The sequence below is a fragment of the Battus philenor genome, unplaced genomic scaffold (assembly GCF_028537555.1).
Source record: "Battus philenor isolate CCGP_79_NKW_IND1 unplaced genomic scaffold, ilBatPhil1.0.hap1 SCAF_18, whole genome shotgun sequence".
NCBI lineage: Eukaryota > Metazoa > Arthropoda > Insecta > Lepidoptera > Papilionidae > Battus > Battus philenor.
In genome coordinates, this window is record NW_027181680.1 from 4,772,433 (window position 1) to 4,794,079 (window position 21,647).

Genomic DNA, 21,647 nt, shown 5'->3' on the forward strand with positions numbered 1-21,647 from the left:
ATTGCACAAATTCTTACACAGGATCTTTAGATTTGAATCGAGTAGATATATGAACTTTACAAGCTTTTACAACTATTTCTGTCATCGTGTATGAAGTGATCCCTTTGAAGTGTGTTACATCAATTTATTTTTTTCTATTGGAATATGATACGCTACTAACTTTTGGCGGTACAAAGTATACAGGTACAAATAGTAAAAAATAATTTATTTCATACGCTTTTTCGTACATTATTATCATTACGCTATTTATTATTTCTGAAATCATTGATTTTTTGATGAGCTATACAGTTACTCCTTCAAAGCTTTTATACCTATTTTATCACCTGCATGTCTATTTTCACATCTCATGATAAGACTAGATAATGATTAGATAGAAATCTATTTAAATTATCCGTGAATATTTTCAACAAGACCTAACTCGTAAGCAAATTTTTACAAATACGTGATCATTTGTAACTTAAGACAATAAAAACAAAAACCTCGATCGATATGAAATTAATTTAATGTTTTCAAGTGTATGTAGTTTTTTTTAATTAAACACCAAAACTCAAGCCACGACACCTCCACTCCTATAAAAATGGATTGCAATGTTAAATTTTAGTTTTTTATCAATTTTCCTTCTTACAAATATACTTTACAAAGTAAAAGAGCAGCGCATAATAATGTATGTAACAGCATACATACTGTGCATAACGTATTCGTACTCTAGAGGAAGGGGGGCATAAAGAAAATTTGAATACGTTTTTCTGGTATCTCACATATATTTTTACGTGTGAGGCAGTTTTATTCCCTTTTTTTAAACTGGACAATATTCATTTAAAGATCAACATATGAAAAAGACATAATAAGCGAGATATTATGAAAGCAGCGCCGGTAATTTATCTCCGAAGAGCATCCCGCACAGCGCGGCGCACACAAACGGCCGGAGCGGACGACACTCGTGCAATTCAATTGCACACTATTTCTCTTAGATTGCGAGAGGGAGCGAGCGTCATAATTTATCCAAGTCGGGAAGCTCTCTCGCTGCTCCGTAGTCAGCGCTTTTGAGGTTTCCAACAGTCGACGACGCCGCAAAGTTCCGAGAATCCGGGCTGCATAGCAGCTCGCCGCTTGGTATCTATCTAGAGGTACGCTCTCGCCGTCGGTTTCTCTCTTTATGTTCCACTAGGTACACGGACGCGGGCGCCCAACACCGCTTTGAGCTGCTCTCGAATATTTTTACTATTGACTTTGATAGGTCCCTGTTACAGACTTAGCAAAATGTATGAATTATCTATGGTAGATATGTAAGCAGTATATAAATAATGTGCATCAAATGAATAACGAATTTCAAACACAAAATATATTTCTATTGTTAAATAATATCACGCACTAATCTCAATAAAGCCGCTGCGCTCACTTAAATCTCGAAAAGAAAGACCTCCTCGAGGCGCACTTCACAAAACTCGAGCAATTAATCGCACGGCCTTTGACAAATATATTTCCTTGACAATAAAGTATAGGGAGTTTTTAGTGGCGGGGCCTTTCCTTGGAAGCGGGCAGAGCTGTCGCGAGCAAGCGGCGCACCCACCGTGGGGGAATATTAAAGCGAACCGTGCCACGTCATGAAGAGATATTTTGTCTTTCTTACTGCTACTAACTCGTGAAATGACAAGCTCCAATATTACCAAACGAGGAGAGTTCACAAGAGTTCATGATTGAAAGTGAAATTATAATTTTATTAGCTCATTTGGAAACAAAGAACGTTAAAAGGTACCAATGTGCTTGTTCGTAATTAACGCTGTTTTAGTAGTAGAGTCCAGTAAAATATAATTAGTGATTCCTCATTACGGCGCAGCGTGGCCCCTCTGGACGTTCGTGCCTCTGTTGGCTTATGGTTATTAATAACGCGGAGCGGTCGTTCCCTCCCTCCTCGCCCCTCTGTCCCCCGCACGCCACCGCGCTCGCCCGCGCTGCCGCACGTCTGACATTTTAATTCCGAAGCAGGGTATTCGTATACCTATCTTTTTATCGATAATATTTTTATCGATATCTTTACCCCCACTAGTTATGTTACTATGAAATTGTACTTTTACTGGAGTACACATCTTACTTTGTAAATGAATTGTTACGTTTTCGTGACTAAATGTACGTGATCAATTTTTCAGCACGCTGCTCGTATTCTTTTACCTTAACGGATACCGTAATGTTATTTAAATGGTGGAAGCCATATGCTGGCGATAACGGCGCTGCTTGAATAACATCGACTCGAAGCACATCACTAGCTACAAATGCTACAATGGCGGTCGGACGAGCGCAGGTCGAGCGCAACATGGCTGCCTAGTAGGCGGTTCGAGTGAGTGCGACGGAGCAAGCGGCGAGTATAGAGCTCTTTCCCTCGCACTCGCACGCGGCGCTCGCATCGATCTCCGCTCGGCAAGCTCGCCCCCAGCACCAGAAAGGCGGAACTAACAAAATTACAAAGCGCTTTCGAGCCGCTAATCATAAAATAAGATACGACGTTTCATTTCGACCGTACGACTCTCCACCGATCACGATGCTGGAATGGCCCTTGACTGTCAAAATTCTCTACCGACTGCACAGCGTATTAACCACGAGCGGGCGCGCGGGTTCTGTAAAACCTCGAATCGAGTTTAGACTTGTGTAGCGCTCGCTACTGCACTGAGACGGTGTGAAACTACCGCTTCTAGAAATAGTTCATTGCTCTGTAACAATGAAACATTGTATTGATTATACGTACAGAGTAGCGAACTGATAGGAACGCAGAGTATAAGCCGATTAAACTACTAGCGCAAGTTTATAATGGCTTCAACTTTGTAGCCTTTATAAGATTTTTTTTGACATAAAGACGATTCTTTACGCGTAAGGAGAGTTTCCATGAACATGTGCAAGTGTAAGTAATGGCAACAGCAAGAAATGGGTCGCGTTCACGTTAGCATAAATTGCCTCGGGGCCTCCTGGAGGCGTTTAATTCGAACGCCGCGTGCAAAATTGACAGAAGATGCTCCCTCGCAGAGGGTTGGCGTTCTGGTCCGTCGCGCGTGTGATAGCTGATTGACGTTTAATTTTTGCACCCCGTAAAAGAGAACATACTCGTGAGAAGAGACATTAATCAAGTTTAAAATAAAAAAAAAACACGAACATACAATTCAATACTAGAAAAATATAGCGAACGAATTTTTGTTCTCAAATTTAAGAGCTCAAAAAATTTAATACAAAACCTGAAGTATTACGAAATAGCTGAAATTTATAAAACGAAGATAAATACTATGATACAATCAAATCTTTTTTCTTATTATCTTTATTCGAGTATTTATACGCCCTTTTGAATTATCGATGAGAATTAAGTAGCCGTACTTACAACTCTGCAATTGTGTCATTAAATATCATACAAAGCGAAATTACAAAGACTAATTGTTTACGAAATTATATTCGTAAAGATGTCAAAATACATTAATACTATAATAAAAAAAATTGTGCGTGTAATTATTTGATGTTTGAGGTAGTCAATTTATCAAGAGTGTTCCGAAATCTTGAGTTGCTGATCGGTTGGTTTGCGCGGAAACGTTCTCGAGTACAAAGGTCAACATTATAAGCAAAGTAAGTAAAGTAAGCTACCACCGGCTCGGAACGCTGATTAGCTGAGCTGAGCAGGCTAGAAAGTCAACAGTTATAGACATTGTATAACAAATTATAATATCAACCATGTAAATGAGTCAAACAAATCAATCAATATTGGAATTAATTATTTAGTAAAATAAAGTCACTACTAAGAAATAGTAATATTGCTCGCAAGCCGTGATATTGCTGACATGTTAAAGCAAGTACACAAGTTTCCATTGCGACAGCCACGTGCGCCTCGTATATACGTTGAGATATGCAAATCGCTGTGCGAAGCGTGCCAAAAGCACTCCCGCCCGCTTTCCCCTATGAATTCCTCCACCCTTCGACATCTCCTGCGCATACACTGAGCTGAAACGAAATGTATTTAATAATCCGTACTCTTAAAACTTAAAAATCATCAAGTATGAATAGCACTAGATATAATATTTTATAAAAAAAAACATACGAATGTCGTAGAATTAATCAAATGCCAAACAGGGGCTATTTTATACCTTTATCTGGTCAATATGATACTAGTGTAAGTCGACAATTGTAATTAATACTAAAAGGACTATAATGAAATTCAGCTTTTCTCAGTAGAACAATTAGCGGCAAGAACAAAAGAAAACAAGAGCATCAAACCAAAGAGAGCAAACTTTCGGAAAGTAAAAGTTGTCCATTAGGGCGGCTACGGCCATAGACGGTTTATTGAAATAGTTATGGGCGGGGAGGTAATTTTTAAAAATTGCTAAAAACGAGGGCTCCGTACATTCGGCAGCAGTTTAATGGGAGCGATAACAGTAAAGTTCATAGCCAAAGTTCACTCCGACGAGTTCCCTGGATTACTGCGCAGTGTTCATATAGAGCCGGTTCAATTTCGATCCAGCGGCGGACGCGTACTTTCATGTTAAAGCCTTTATTGTTTGATACTACACGAGTAACGTTATACCATTATATTAAACTAATTCAGTTAAAACTATTATTCTTAAAGGAATATTGCTTTGTTTTTAGTTCTCTGAGAAACAAGTTGCATTTTACAATTTCTTTTAATAAAGCGAGCAATTTTAAACGATTAATTTTTCAAATAAAGAAAAGATTTTTTTCTTGGGAAAATGTTTCTTTTACTTTGTAATGTTTTTACTGTCATAAGCAACAACTCATTTGTCAACTAGTAAAACGTTGATAGGAAATAGATGTAAAAGCTTTAAGCAAGTGAATGTATAGGCAGCAAAAAAAACCTTTACACCTATACGAAGTGATCGCTCTAAGCATTTTACTTTTTTTCTATTGGAATGCGACAAGTCAGTTACTTTTGGCAGCACAGTCTGCAGTCACTGATAGTAAACAATAAGGTGCTTTCTCACTCATTACCATCATCTGTATAAAATACTTCACCTAGAGATACGGACTAACGGAAAAATGCTAATGCTTAAAAAGCAACTAAGCTTTTTTAGTTAAACATTAATAATTGTTCTTATGGATTCCGTCTAAACATTAACGTTTTAAGGTTTAACATTTTTCTTATTTCAATGTACTCTACGAAATAGTATGTGATATATGCATGATATCATAGTCCACTTGGAGATTAGAGCATACTGTGACGTGTATTAAAATCACGGATTAGTACTGTCTATCTAATTGAATGGTTATTTAGTTGGCCGCACCGATTGCCTGGTTGTGAATGAATAAATAAATGGCTTATAGAACTTCAAAGCCGTATCATAATTTTTAATCATAATGAAATCTATAAAAATATTTTTCATCGCTAGTCGTTATTTATTTCCATATTTTAGTATTTCCTTGTGGCTTTAAACTTCATTTGCTATCGCATCACCTTTTGAACAACGATGTGTTGCCCTTGATATGTATGATTCACAAACTATTTTTTAAATTCCGTTCGATCTTGACCAAGTCATTTCCTACTATTTCAACAAACTCTTTAAAATGTCCCAAGTATTCTCACATGGGAAACGGGGAAGTGGGAACAATAACAACACTTAGCAAAGCGACTGGAATTTCGGTTAATATCGTCGTTTCGGTCGTTCCCAGGAGTCGTCGTAAAAGTAAGTTTAGTCGTTTGAAACGTCGAGATGTGTACTTTCAAAAAAAAGGAGGGGGGGGGGAGGCGGAGGAAGCTAACGCTGATTACCACACTTCCATAAAAAGTTAGAGTTTTGCAGAGCTTATATAGTACTAAAATTATATTTTTATTAACGGAACTTAGTACAACTACATTGAAGCGTAATTTATCTTTGTTTGAAAATGAAACTTAACGAAATGTTTTAAAAGCAAATGTTCACTGAACAGTTTTCTCCGAAATTGTAACCAAGTTATAAAATGAATTAAACACAAATTATGTTTTTATTTATACCTCCAATATAGAAGTTGTGTTAAAGCATCATATGGCTGTGCTCGCAGTTCTTTTTATTCAAACATAAGTAGCGAGATTTGTGATCATGTGTTTTGATCATTACACCGTTGCTATACAATCAACATAACGCGCTTCTATAAAAGTAAGTCACATTAAGGATCTGGTGTATGTTGTTGGTGCTCAGAGGACTCCTGGTGGTGCCTTGGCTTGGGTCTATGCACACTAATATTTCATTGCATTAGGAGGCCGCCGAAAATCACGATCGTTTCAGCGAACGCCCCTGGAGTGACCGGATTCAAGAGCTCCAAAAGAGGATCTTGGTTTGGGCAATCACTGGTCAGTAAAACTTGATTAGCATTCATATATAAGAGCGCCCGAGAGCGCCGACTCTCGATTAGACCGGTTGTTATTACTGGCTTACTACTACTACTGCAGAAAGCGTTAGCGCTATAAGTGACCGAAGAAACTCCTATCATGTATGATCGTATAAGAGATTGTATGTAATGATATTAACAAGCTGTTTCATCGGAACTGAGTTCGCGGAACTGAAGGGTCTACAGATTTAATATTATTAAATTAGTCTGATTTCGTTAGTTGAACGAAGATACTGGCGTGTAAGTGTATAGTGTCCTGACTACTCGGCGATCGAAGTTGAGACATTGGCTGCACTTGGAGGCAGGTGTTGATTCGGCTGATCCCGGGAGTGAAGCGGTTTGTGAACTGTGCGCTGCTTTAGTGCATCATACTAGTTTCAGTATGATGTGTCATGACTGAGTTGTAGGAACCCTGAGATAGGATCAATAAGAACGTTCTTAGGATACCTTTTTCTGGTCTTATAGGAGGAAAAGGGGTAAAGCTAGATGCGTTCGCTTTGACGGGATTTGTGTGTCGAAACTAATTTAAGTAGTAAAGCAAGCCTGAAACAATTCCTGAATCGTTGAGAGGTAGACGTCACTGTGAATATGTGTTAATACTAATCCGCATCGGTGGCGATCCGGGTCTGGGAGAGATCGAGGTATGACCGATGTCGTGTGTCCCTGAGAGACACGATGCGACCTCGTTTCCGACGAGACCGATTGGTTATCGTATGGCGACGGTGTGCAGTGTACGTGACTTGTCTTATTGTCGTCTCGAGCTTGAATGTATCAGTATGATGTCGGTTGTTACCTGGTGCGGTGGCTGGGAGGCAGACGGCAGATGCGGCGGATGCTGAGTGTCGTGCGTGGGCGACAGCGGCCCAGCGGTTGGCGCGGCGCCCGGACTCGGTGCGCCGGCCGGATGGCTCGGTGGCTGTGGTGACCCGCCTCGCTCATAGCCCTGACGACAAACATATAACATAAGCTTGCTAACCAAAGGAAGCCTGGCAAAAATTTCTCATTCAATCATAAACATGCGTCTCCCGTTTTACTGTATCTGATGTCTGTTTTGTGCGTCACATCTAAAATCCTTCTACAAAACTTTTTTTATTTCAAAATGAGTAATTGTAGATCTCGTTGATAATGAATAAATCAACTATTGATACAATTTTTTGGACCTGACTTACATTGCTGCCCAAATGGCATTAGCAGATTATCAGGTCGAGGGGGCAGGACGCAGTAGCGCTGAGCCTAAAATTATTTTATATGTAGCAAAACTCGAAGGCTCCCTCGGGCTGCTATATTCTACAATATATCTTGTTTGGGAGGCTATCGAACTCTTTTGTCGCTTTGGCTGCCGCTTTATGGATGACTTGGTACGAAGACCCTCGAGAGGGATCTCGGCTTGGACTGCTACTTGATACTGTTTGGGCTTAGAGCGCTCGAGAGAGCCGAACCACGACTTATTTGATCGGTACTGCCTGGCTAGCATATACAACATTTACATGATATGTTTTCATCACCTTGGAGCGACAATAAAAGAAACTTCTCATTTACCCAATACTGCATTTTGTTTAAATGTTATGTGAAGACATAACATTTAAACAAAATGCAGTAATGACATGCAAATATTTAATATTAAAATTCATTTTGGCCATTACTTTCAAATTGAAATTTGTAAGTTTAAGATGCTTAAAAATGTAATCGTAACATATGAATTGCACTCGTACGTAATGCGTTATGATAACTGTCATTATCATTATGTTGGCTAATTTGTTATCGATCCGTCGCAAGCTCTGCAAGCGTCGTCCGACAATTCAAATGGGGGCAACGCAATAAATCAACGCAAACAACGCCTGCGTACTTGACAATGACTTTCTATTTTCAATGGATTCGAGATAATTATACTCAGTTATTTTTAACTTTCTATGTTATTAAACTGGCTATTACTGAAGCTTTTGCTTTGTATTTTATGTAATTCTAACTGCCCCGACAAACTTCGTGTTGTTGAAGTTTATAAGCTTGTTGCAATAGCCAAATTAATGAGAAGTATTAAAAATGGTCCCGGTACTTAAGGATTTATTGCCTCGATTATAAATATCGATGACTTACAAAAATAAGTTTTCTTTTTCGTGAACTACAATACTATTATTAATGTAATATTTTTACTCTTAAACTTTATAATACTCGAGATTACACCTTAACATGTATTATTTATTTATATTTAATTGGACCTACTTTTTATTTACTCTTTAGTTTGTACGAAAAAATAAAATTAGGAAACGTTTATCCTACTTTCGATTTTTTTTATTTCGTACCATAACTAAAATGAAAAAAGACGGAATTGGCCATGTTATTCTCAAGTTTAAAGATTACTTACAATTTTAACTATGTATTTATATAGTTTCCTTTAATAACCTTGCATACTATAACGTTAATGTAATTTGAGAAACATTATATGTAGAATGTTAGATAAATATCCAACGCTAAAAAAAGTATCTGAGAAATAATGAACCAAGCATCTGCTTCTGAACCAAAACTATTATAGAATTCCTTTCTTTCAGTTACAACACGTTACAGCTAGTGTGATTTAAGCTTTCTAGTGTACATCGAATGTAAACAAAGTGCGGTCTTATTCCATATTGTACGTACATTATTTGATTCATTCACTATATACCGTATACTAGAATGGGTTTCACGATGATGATATTACATTTAATGGAATCTATATGTTTAATGATGTTATCCGTTTGTTTCTTTAATACGATAATTTATATTTAGATGATTATTAAAATAAAAATCGCACTTAATATTACCATTCATAACAATACTTTTTTTGTTGTTTTCTTTTATTTTAAATTATTAATGTTCATTACAACTATAATAAAGGAAGACATTCAAAAAAATCAATAAAGGTTGTATAATTAGAGAACATTAATATTCTAAACGTAGAGGTTGGTTTTGACACTATAGACTAAATAAAAGTGCGTCGTTTCAGAAAATGTTAGACGAATAGCGAGGGTGTACCGGCGTCTGGTAGAAGAACATACAGCATATTTTATTAACGTATCCAGTTATATTTTTACCTAATAAAGAAGTTATATGAATGAAGATATATTGCAGGAAAATCACAAATTAATAAATAAGAAATTATTTTTAACTTTATTATTGTGTTTATATTTATTTTATATTTAAAGTACAACTTTCAACCGGTAACCAGCAACGGAACAAGCTGATTTAAAAAAAAAATAATTGCATTACGTATAAAAATGTTAATAACATAAGCCCAAATTTCTCCAACCGGAAGTGGCTCTGTAATATTATTGCTTTAATTTCCTCTCGTCAACGATTTGTCCTCATCAAAACGTTACACAGCCCGCAATCCAAAGTCAATTCTATGTATCGGATATTACTCTTGATGACCTTGTCACGATATTTCCATTACTGACAATTTATTTCGAGCCAATGCGTTTCACATGGGGCCTAGCTTACGCAGAGGTTGAGTGAAACGCGTGTGCGTGCGAGATTCCGCTCGCCTGTGTGAGTAAACACAAACAACCGTTTATTTCAAACGTCGCACAAACAAACACAATAGAGGTAGGATAAAACAATCGGGCGCGTGCAAAAGCAGGTCGTCGGCCAGAGGCGGCCTTGACCGTGCATCCATTATGCACACCCGTTTACTTGCGAATAAGTGCACCTCCACGCATCCATATTGTTTTATAGCCACTTGGTTAGAGCATTCCATTCACAACATTGAAAACAAAAATAAATTTATTGAAGTGCATTCATTACGGTGGTTGCGTCGCTATTATCGTGACGAAATTTTAATGCATAATGATATGAATAACATGACCATGGAATAAATTATACAATATTTTTATCTTTTCAAATAAATATTTCTAAAGCAATAACAAAGGTCATATACAGACTCATTGTGACGGTCGTCATTACGAGAACACGCCGGTGCAGCTCTTTCGTTACTTTATATCAATTAAGCAAAAAGAAGGAGCCGCGGCGACGTAACTCATTCATTACAAATTCATTACTGGAGCAGCGCGTCCTCGACACAGTTTGCCAGTTCGCCGCAGACATTGATTGCATCAATCGCACAATGCTTTCACTCCGCAGCTAGTTTCCGCGTCACGTTTCAAGGCTAGAGATAAGGTTAGAGCGATATTTACTGCTCCAGGTCAATCATTCGCTTTTCACGGAATCTCTTGTTTGCAAACATTCGTGAGTCGATGTTGGATATTACAGCTTTACATATCTTACGAAGCGACTGTGAAATTCGAAATTAAGAAGTTTCTGTGTGCTTATTTTTATTGTAATCTACTTGTATTGGATTTTAATTAGCTCCACTCCTCTAGCAAAATCTTAAAAAGATTTAGAAATTGGATTCGCACCGATTGTTTAATCGGCTTAGAGTAGATAGAGATAATGGGCTCGGACTAAGAGGACGCCCCGGATACCGCTGCTACGTAATTGGATACTGCGCCCCATTTGTCGATAAAGCCGATTTCTATACAGAACTCGACGATACGCAACGTGACTTTGTGGCGCCTTGGATTATGACGGTGGTAGTACATTCATTTTCAAGTTGTTTTATAAATAAAGTCCGTAGCACGAAAGTATAACGAAGAAGAAAGGTTCAATGGCTCAATCCGGACAGAATAAGAGTGCTATATTTTAAATCCGTGTCACCAAAACAACTTTAGAAGCCGGCGACATTGGGGTGGTGTTCGAGGGTGGCGGGTCGGTAGCGACCAAAACAAAATACAAAGAATTCCCAAGACTTTCGCTGAATAATAATTTTATGGAAAAAGTAGCTCGGTTTAAAAATAAATCGAGACTCACGCCTGGCGGCAGAGTTCGAGTGTGTTTCAGTCGAACCATCTGCGTCGGTCGCCAACCAATCCATCAAAGGAGGGCGCCTGGATCGGGTGTGAGTGCCTCCCCCCGTACCCACATAAATATTGCGGGTAGGTGAGTACAAACCCTTTGACCGAGTTCTGTTTACTTTCGTTTTCGCTCAGCTGACGGGGCCGCCACCCCGCCTGCGTAGCGCCACTATTATTATCATAATTAGAGCTATCAACTTCATGTCCCACTAATTACGGTGAGAACAATGCGCAGCGAGGCGGCGGGTCGCTCTAATCCGTTGACACGCACATTACCGTGCACAGACAGACGTGTCCTTTCGATATCTGTGATGAATAGTCATACGCGGGGCAACGGCACCACGACAGTTGACGAATTCGCGACGGCGACACGTTGCATTATTTTTTTGTACTGCCGGTTTGAGAAGGCAGGGGAAACATTGCAGAGAGCACTCAAGGTTGCAACGAGTTCGGACGAGGCAGACGGGGCGCAGACGTGCATTATTAGGTGGGTGCCGGAACAGGCACGGGCGCCGCGGGTGGGGGCCGGCGGGGTGGGGTACGCGTACGTCATCACCTGAGGCGCGCCCTTGAAACCGTCGTCGTATTCATTGCACCCGGATGCGGGCCGTATTCCCGAGTCCGTGATACCCGCACTCAAGATTCCACCTAACTATCTCACAAGCACCGCCGACACCCCACTTTTACCTTCTCACTACGCAGTCTACACTACGTACGTACAACACGCGACGCCCCGCCAACTACAACATCTATTTAGGTTCCATGTGTTATGGCCTCACACTTGACACTATGCTATTGAATAATGATTTACAATGGGCAGCTGAACTTAAACATATGCTTCACGCCTTTGTGCTTTGGCACGCTTACAATAGTGTGGGTTGAACCAAGAATTCAAACGTAATGTAAGCATAGTTCTTGCCTGTTTTCATAGATTTTATGACATACCCGTTTCCTCTATTGTATCTTTTCTTTTGTAACAAAACAAACATTATAGCTATGCATATAATGTTGAGCTCATAGCGGTTCAACGTAATTATTTAAGTTATGTCATATGTTACAGCATCGACAAGGTTCTACATTTCATACATTGGTCATTTCGATTTTTATTTAGCGAATTTTCAAATAATAGATGGAATGAAAATATGTTATAAAATATGCGTATCGGAAACATTAAAAAAAAACACCGCTCTATCTTTTAACTCTCTAAACTTCCTCTTTTAAGTGAGCTAATTTTTTCTACGTTGATATATAATAACGTAGAAAACAATTTATCGGATGATGTAAATTCACTTTAAGAATAAAACATAATACAACACAGAAAACAGACAGGGTTTGTGACAACTAACGATGTATTCTACTATTGAACTCATAACGCAAATTCTTGTCACTTGCGTGTTTTAAATAGACCCGGCAAACATAAAATTATAATAATTTTCTTTACGTATTTGTCGCTATTATTTTTGGCGGTCAATCATCTGTACATGTTTCAAGTAATATTACATTGCCGCATCAACTGAAAAGAGTATTTGAATTTTATTTATAGTACATAAAATTTGGAAACAAAAACAAAATACACGGTGCACTGATACGTGGCTTTCTGTGCTAAATATAGATATGACAAGAAAACGGAAATTAACTAAAATTATTATCTACCATGTTATATTATAAAACACGGTCTATTATAAAATATTAGATATAACAATATGGACAACGAAGTTTATTCCTGAAACTTCAATACAATATTGTTGACATGACAGCAGGGATCAAAAAATACTTCCATGAAACTTTCATTGCGTTTGTTAATAATAACAAGCTCAGAATAACGTCAGCGCCTACTTTATCTTAGTTAAGCTTTGACAGTAAAATGTAAAAAAGTTTTATATTATTTATGTATAGTCACTGTCATCTGCTTATTGTAATTTCAAAATCGCCAAAATATTGTCTAATACTAATCCAAGTGTCGAAGAATTCCTTTAAAACACAATGATTACTTTTTTTAATATTTCAGAAATTTCAAGGAAAACACAGGGTAGTTGGTTATAGGTGAACAAGTTTTTAAGGGATGTGTAAGTCATTTGTCAGCAAAACGTTTTTTTACACCTATTTCCAATTCACTGTATATAAAGTGATCTATTTGTAATATGTAACATAAATTTATTTCTTTTTATTGGAATTCTACTATAATATTATGATTATGTTAAAAACCTTTATAGTTATTACACCTTTATCGAGGGCTAAAATAAGTGATAATTTTTTATTTGAACGTGGCAGGTTGATAACTTCTGAGCGTATAGTGTACAGGGACAGATAGAAAACAATAATTAAATTTAATATGTAGTAATCGGGATTCTGAAAACGATTTTTCCTAATATATTTTTATTACGTCCCTTATCATTTCAGAAACCAGCGACTATTGCATTGATTCACAATATATGATCTATTATTAATCCCTTTAAATCTGTGTTATAATAAATTGTTTGCACAAATGAAATTAATAAATAGGTAACAAACATAGCCTTAACATACCCTTCGCTTCCTAGTAACTTCGTCAGAAAAATTGCGTAAATTGTTAAAATATGTAAGAGCAAGCGCGCACAGAACGTATCACGCGTGTTGAACGTAAACAGAATCATCCATAAAGTATGTCCCGCTTCGACGCAACGCTAAATATATTAATGACGAATGGACACGATGTTTCCCAGGGCAGTTTTAAACTTACTCTTCATCGATTTACCGTTTAACGGATATAAACTATTAATAGTTAGAAACTATTAAAGTGCACTAATGTCTCTACACGGCTATTTTTTTTTGAATGTATTATATTTGCTTTTTATTAATACAGTCCTTACTACTTTTCGTTCATAATGTACACAGTTATTATGTTATATTATTATTTATACGTTTATAATACGCTGCTACTTAAATAAGCTATTTTATCATGATTCTAATAAATATTAATTCTCACTCTTAGTGTTAATTTTTTTAGAACATCTTATTTATTATTAATATAATATCTATAAAAAGAATCAATCATCTTTGTTGTTATCTAAACACTCAAAACTAAGAAACTGTCAAGACGTTTGTGAAAAAATATTTTACGAGTCTTATCGCGAGACGTTTAATTCTTTGTAAGTCGTAATAAATAAACTTCTATTTAAAGGTGGCAAAAAATTGTACGCGTATTGTTAGGTAGGTTTCAAAGAGTAGCATAATAGGTTCCCGAGGGCGGTTCTCGTATATTGTCTGTCATTCATCCTAACGGTAAATAAAAGTGCTCGTAAAATTATTTTGTACTGTTATTTTCGGTGATTTACCTTTATTCGCTATTTATTGTCGAGAATGTACTCGCGTGGAGTCTTTATTTCTTTCTCACGTTGTGATTTCAAAACGACCTTGCGCGTTGTAAGATTATTTCTTAACAACAATTTCTACGCGAACCCGCTCCAAGAGCACTGCTTCAGAAGGTACCTCGGGCTCCGTTGCACAACGAGCTTACGTCAGCGAGCGCGCGGAGCGGCTTACGTCATTCGAGCGTGTTGACTGCCTTAGAGGATCTTAGAACCTATGTCTAGGCAGCTTAGGGCTGAGATGGCGCGCAGGGGCGTTAAGTATGATAGAACGTTTATGTTCACGTGAGTGGATGAGGCTCCGACGCGCCGCCGCGCCGCCGGCTCAACGATTCTGAGAAACGTTCGAGGCTCTCCAGTTTCGGACTTGAATATGAATCGTGTAATACGACGACGGAGAATACTTTTCAACGACTCGCATCAAAGGGGAACGACGCAGTCCTATGTCTTTGGTTTATTGCTCTTTATGAGAAATTACTATGTTCAATTGAATTCCCTTTGTTCGTCTTGAAATGACTTTCAATTCAAACTTTTTTACTAAAGGTAATAGAAGTAACCGGAATAATAAAGCCGAATAAAATAATTTTAGTAAATTGGTACTCAATGTTTTTAAGACTAGCATATTTTTAATACCTAAATGGTTACGTCGCTATCGTGCTTTTTTAAGGTCTCTTTGCGTCACGGATTAGTGCTGATTGCCTTTTGGCTTTTACAGGCTTTCCTAGTGTGATGTGGCAAAGTTCTCAGTGACATCGATTGAATGGGGCGCATTACATATTCCAGAGGAATGTGATATCACCATTCTTTTAGATTGCTTAAGCGGTTTCTACGTGGAGTAAAATAAATGCGTAAGTGGTTATTACTGTATCACATTTGAAGCACGTAATGCGGGGTATTTGCTCAGTAAGTTAATTTGTTTTATAAATTAATGTATAGAGTATATCATTTTGACCAATGTCGATAAGTTAATAAAAATAATCCTTTTTTACGGCGCCATGGAACGCAACGCAACATGGAACTTAGTAATATTTACACACCATTGTACACGAAGACTTGCCCTATTACACGTGCAGTGTTTCCAGCGTTGCGTTCACGCAGACAAATTTTTGATAGGAAAAAACACACAAATGATTCGATTTAACGTTACTTGCCGTAGATACCGTGAATGGTTTAAAATAGTTTTGCAGCACTACAACGCTTTTGTTATAGACGAAACGATTAAATCTCGTGTTAGATTTACTCTATTCTGCACAATGCAAAATTTTTTTGACTCTGATCTTAAAGAACAAGGTCTTGTTTAGCAACACATCGACGCTCTTCGCTCCGAGGTTCATTAGCCTCAAACTTTGAAAAGATATTGTGTGTATGGAAACTTTATACTGTATATATAATTTAAAACATTGGAACTTAAAACATTGGACTGGATAAACCATTACACCGCACCAGCGTTTACACGGGCTTTTGCCTTTGCCTTGCTTTGGATGGATCGTGTACAGCTGGATATAAACTTCCCGTGATGAATTTCCAATAGGACCGATTGAAAGCGGCTAACGTAGCGCTTGCCCATCCATGGTCTCCTCTAACGAAAAACAGAGGATCCAGTGGCTATCCGTATCTAAAGTATGTTTTACGCAAGATATACTTCTGAATCAACTCGGATGTAGTTAGTTTACATGTTTAATTTTTTTTTATATATTATAAATATCTTATATAAACCTTATGCTAGTTTAACCTCACGTGCTACAGATATTTAGTGTACAAGGTTAATTGGACATGCACTTGATGACGTATGCAGTACTAATTCAATATTAACTCTGAGTAGTAATCGTTTCAGCGGCATTCTTACCACTAATGATTGAAACGTTGCTATCATAAACTACCACAACATCTGAGCACCTCATCATCATATTCCAGCCGTAAGAATTAGGTTTGCAACATTGTCCACTGCACATACAGTTCCGTATTCTAGAATATCATGACTATGACAATACCTGATGCGGTGAGAAGGGCGGCCGCGAGTTTGGCGGCGGCGGGTACCTCTGCGCATAGGAACCCGGCGGGCCGTAGCCGGCGGGCGGCTGCTGCCCTGCGCCCGCGGGCCCGCCGTAGGGAGGACCGCCGTACGCTCTCGGAGGCTGCCGAACAAAGCATTCTGTTAATATACTATATACTAACACTAAGTTAATAACTTCATTTGACTGCATGTCATCTACAAAACCATAATTTAACATTATTGTTATCCTTTAAAGACAGGATATAATCATCATCATGCCGACCGACAGACGCCCACTGCAACGCATAGGCCTTTGTTAAAGACGAAATATCGCCAAGTACTATAGGGGATATAACACGGTGGAAAAGTTACCGGTCAAAATATGCACGAGCAATCTCGTATAAGGCGGTACAAGCAAAAGAATCACATTTAAGTTTCCTCATTTAAATCAATGTTAAGGAAAATTGAAATATGTTCGGACCATGTGCGTTTCAAAAAATCAAACTAATTTTTTTTTAAATAAACGTAATGTATAAACATTTAATATAGAATAAATTAAATAATTACAAAATTAGTTTCATGACGTGTTAATCCACAGCGAATAAATAACAGAGCTATTTGACACAATGTTCCAAAATCTTTCATTTTTATAACATATTGTTTAAAGACTAACATATTAATTTTATCCATTTTTTTTTTACTCGGAGCATTTCTCCTGGTTCGCCTATATTCAGTAGTTTGCTATTCTGCATTTTCATTCACCGTATTTGATAGTGCAAAAGAGTAATCAACATCTGTTTTAAATTCAGTAGATCGTTTCACTAAAAGATCACAATTCGTAACTAGTGCAACAACAAGTTTTGCCTATTTTATTTAGGTCTTCCTCCGTGCGCTAAGTTTTATCTGCCTCGTCTGCCTTTTAATTGTTTGTATTAATAACAATTTTAGCTCCAGATCTTTAGTTATTGATCACATGCAGACCAAATAATAAATTAACATTATAACAAACATTTGTGTGAATGTAATCAATTTTTTTTTTCATGTACCACGAATGTTTTAATAGTATTATTGAAACCGGAAGATGAAGAAATGAAGCCTTTGTAAGTAATCTTTGTTCATCTTTAGTACATTAAATAAGATGATCACTCTGAAATATCTATTGTTCATAAATTTTCTCTTGCACTGTAACAATTCTATAAGTAAAACTTAACAGTACAAAGTCTTACGAATGTAACTGTTTCGAAATATATGCAGAATGTTGTGATTGCTAAAATGGCTTTTTGTCTGCAAGGCAGAACTAAAAACCTACTAATTTTATTATTTAAACGCATTGAGCTATAAGCTATTGCTTTACATAATTGAATTTGAAAATTAATAAGAAATTTTAAAATTAAAATTACATGTTAGCGACAAAAACTACGTTCGTTTAAACGCCTCTGCAGACGATTGACTAATTTGGCTTAAAAAGTATCATCATGTAAATTTTAAAGCTTTTACAAAATAAAATTAAGTAAGTGGTATATGTAAGTGGTATCGTTTTGATGTTAGTTACGTCATAATAAGAAAATATTGGTACCAAATCCACGCGCAAGAAAAAAAAATCTACATACACTTTATTGTTTACAGGCTCACTAAGTTATATAGCGTTAACCAGTAAATTCCAGAGTAGAATTTACGCGTTACTCCGACTCATGGTTCAAGGTGGTTGAATGTGGTGGTTCAAGGTGGTTGGTTCAAGGATTCCGACTCATGGATCAAGATAGTAAGTTTCATTGTTATTTAAAACTTGTTTACTACCATAATTTTCAAAAAAAACTGTGCCAAAGTAACCACTTAGAACGCCTTTTGTAATATAGAATCTTCCATAAACTAATATTGCGAAATATAGAAAAATACTTGTAAATTCAATCACATGCCGGTATTAAAGACACCGCAGTATACTTCAAATTTGGTCCCAGTAATGTAGATGAAATATGTGATAACAAGATGATGTCTTGATATATATTGTAATAAAAAAAGAAGGTGAGTGACATTTGTAAAAAACCCGTGAATTAGGAAGGCACGTGATTTTTTTCCCAGGTTTGTACAACTGTCTATAATATATGCCAAGCATCTGTTTGTCAAAATTTGGGGTGTCATTTGGCTTGGCAAAAACCATTTTGAAAGATATTTGTGTCTTAAACGCCTAAAGTTTCAATTGGTGCCAAATTCGTTCAATTTTGGAAAAAAATGCATCAAAAGCTCGACTCATGGCGTTCTCTGGCTGCGTGCGACTTCTGGCAATTCAGGAAACTCAAAAGGCGAATGCAGGGACGTTTTGACAAGATAAAAACAAAATCGACGAAGGTCTTGTCGACTACACTGGAAAGAGACTATTCCGACAGTTTGGAGGAGTGGAAAAAGCGTTGGCGTGCGTTTTATCGGACCAGAATTACAATTTTTATTATTTTACTTTTTATAAAACCAATCCACCTTACATTTTAATCACAGAATTATGTCATAGCTATTATTTTATTTTGCATTTATTAGACATGGATTGGTGTCAAGTCTCAACTACGATTCAAGTGTGGAAACCTTTGAATTGACAAATATACAGGTTATGGCTATAAAAGCTTTATGCATGTATAAATAGTAAAAGAAGCATTTTCAAAATCCAGATTATTACAAATTTAAACTAATTATTGTTTACTGTTTTTCTTCTGACATTGTACCGCCATAAATTATTTGCCTGTCCTTTTTCACAAGAACAAAAAAAATAATGTAAGATATTTTAGAATGATCAATTTTACAGGGGAGGATTTACATTTATTACAGATTTTCTAAAAAAAAAAAAGCATAAAACTGAACAAAGACAATTGGGTGATATTTTTAAGTACAGGTCCATAATATGTTGGTACTGAGACAAAGTCTTTCCAACCAAGTTTTTTGGTTAACCTATATCTAGTTTCAAAATCTCTTAGTTTAAGATCGTCTATTACCCGATGTTCTTTGAATATTAGTATTCTTCAGACATGAGTACAGTTCACAAAATGAAAAAACTCCATTGTATTAATGGAAAGAACAGAGTTAAGATAGCTGAAAAATTATAACAGAATTTTTAACAATAAAAAATATTATTAAATGCTTACAAACCAATAAATTGTATATTTTGAATAAAGAAATTAAAACATTTTGCTATGCCGTCGGACATAGGTCCTAATAAATTTCCTTTCCATTTCCTAATAAAACTATGTTTGCTGATAATATCTAAAGTCGTTATTATAACTTATATAGCCCTTTTTTGAAACTGCCATTTCTATTTTTATAATAGTAGTTTGTTGTGTGTACAACAACCTAACATCACTAGAAATTAAATTTCGTCGAGGTTTTGATATAATATTTAATTTTGGTATATATACTGCAATATACTGCATATATAATATATACTGCAATTATAACAAAACCAATAAATGACTGCCTGTGACGTAATTAAATTTACACGATGTAGTACCATTGAGACGTATTGAACAAAGAAAAGACAGGAAGAGTCGTTTACCAATCGGAACCTGTAAAACATTCTCTTAGTGCAATATAAATTTTGAACCCGATAACGCGTCTAAATAATTGACGGCCGAAGTAATACGCTCCGCCAACAATGCCGCCCGTTTCAGCTTTCAGTTCTCATTTTGTTCTGTGATGAAAATTCAATTATTCGCGTGGCGCTCGCTGCGAGGCGGGCGAGCGCCGGCAGCCGGGTGCCCCCTTTGATCGAATGTTTTACATCTCTAAACTAAGGCCTTGATACTGGAGTGGTTTCCGGGTACAGTTCCGAGCAGGAGATATGAGGACCGTGTTCGCCAATTAGACTTACATTTTTACGAACATTGGGATGTTTTATGGCGGATTCAATGATTTACGAGGGCGGCGTTGCAGGGTGGGTCGCGCGGGGGGCCGGCACGAGGGTTGCGCGGGGCGCGGGCGGTGCGGGGCGGCGGCGCGCCATTGGCCGACACTGCATCGATCGCGCGACGAGCTCGCAGCGGCCCGCCCGCGCCAGCCAGCCTCCACCTACGTTAATAAGTAATCACCCGACCCCGCGGTACCTTACCGACTTTTCAGGGCAGAGCTGGAGCCACAGAGACAGCCTTCGCATCTCCAGTCGGCTGGAACAAAGAGCCACCGCATACTGCGACATCTGTATCCGTATTGATTTGTGCAGTAATTGACCCGCGGGAAGGTGCGCAGCTCGCGCAAACCTACCTCCCCCTCCACACGCACCTATATCACATCACACGCATTTGTCTCTACGTCGAACAAATCAATGTCCCCTATAATAAGCGCGGACAAAGCCTACATTTGAACATAAAGAGACAATTAAATTGGTAACGAAGTCGTATAAAGCTCCATTTAAAACGTTTTGTTAGTAAATAAAAAACACGCACGAATAGAAAGTCAGCACCGCAGTGACCTATTTTTACCTCGGCGTCGAGACCGTTTCAAGAGTCTCGTAAAAGTTCATTTGAAGATACGAGAGGGAGGCTTTTTGTTAGGTTTGAACTCTGGGAGCGGGCCGGTCATTACGTACGGACCGCGAGTGCCTAAGTAAAAAACAAACAATACTACGCAGTTTTACGTCTGGGATGCTTTTAATGAACATTAAGAGAAATACTACATTAAAAAATCTAACACAAGGTAAAATAATACGCAAATGAATTAGGGGCTTGTGTTTATTATCGAAGTAAGTACTTTGAAAATTCGATAGCATTTACTGCCATTTAGGGACCAATTTGCTGATCACAAAGCTGTAAGGCGAGGTATGTTCTGAAGTTAAGACTACGTTTATCTGCTCTAAAATTTGTCGCAGTTTGAAATCTCGCGGACCTTTATCCTAATTGTATTGTACTCAATGGCTCGAGATAACTTAATTTGATTAATTTTGAAGGAGATACGAGTGAAAATAATAATCATTTATTTCATACATACAAATATTTAAATTATTTTATTTTATTATTAAATTACTTACATGACGTGACAGTTTTCACAGAACATTAGTTAACTTTTATTTTATGATGTAAATATGGATCGACCCATCATTAT

The 21,647-nt window shown here is 37.3% G+C and overlaps 1 protein-coding gene across 7 annotated transcripts in view; it reads right to left on the reverse strand.

Moving 5' to 3' along the window:
- Positions 1–21,647, reverse strand: part of osa (trithorax group protein osa) — a 101,507-nt gene that overhangs the window by 67,377 nt on the left and 12,483 nt on the right. For all 7 annotated transcript variants that reach the window (XM_068763713.1, XM_068763712.1, XM_068763711.1 and 4 more), the window contains exons 2-3: positions 16,570–16,713; positions 7,142–7,291 (exon numbers count right to left, since the gene is read on the reverse strand). In XM_068763713.1, the coding sequence (XP_068619814.1) occupies positions 7,142–7,291; positions 16,570–16,713 (294 nt within the window). The remainder of the gene's footprint in view (positions 1–7,141; positions 7,292–16,569; positions 16,714–21,647) is intronic.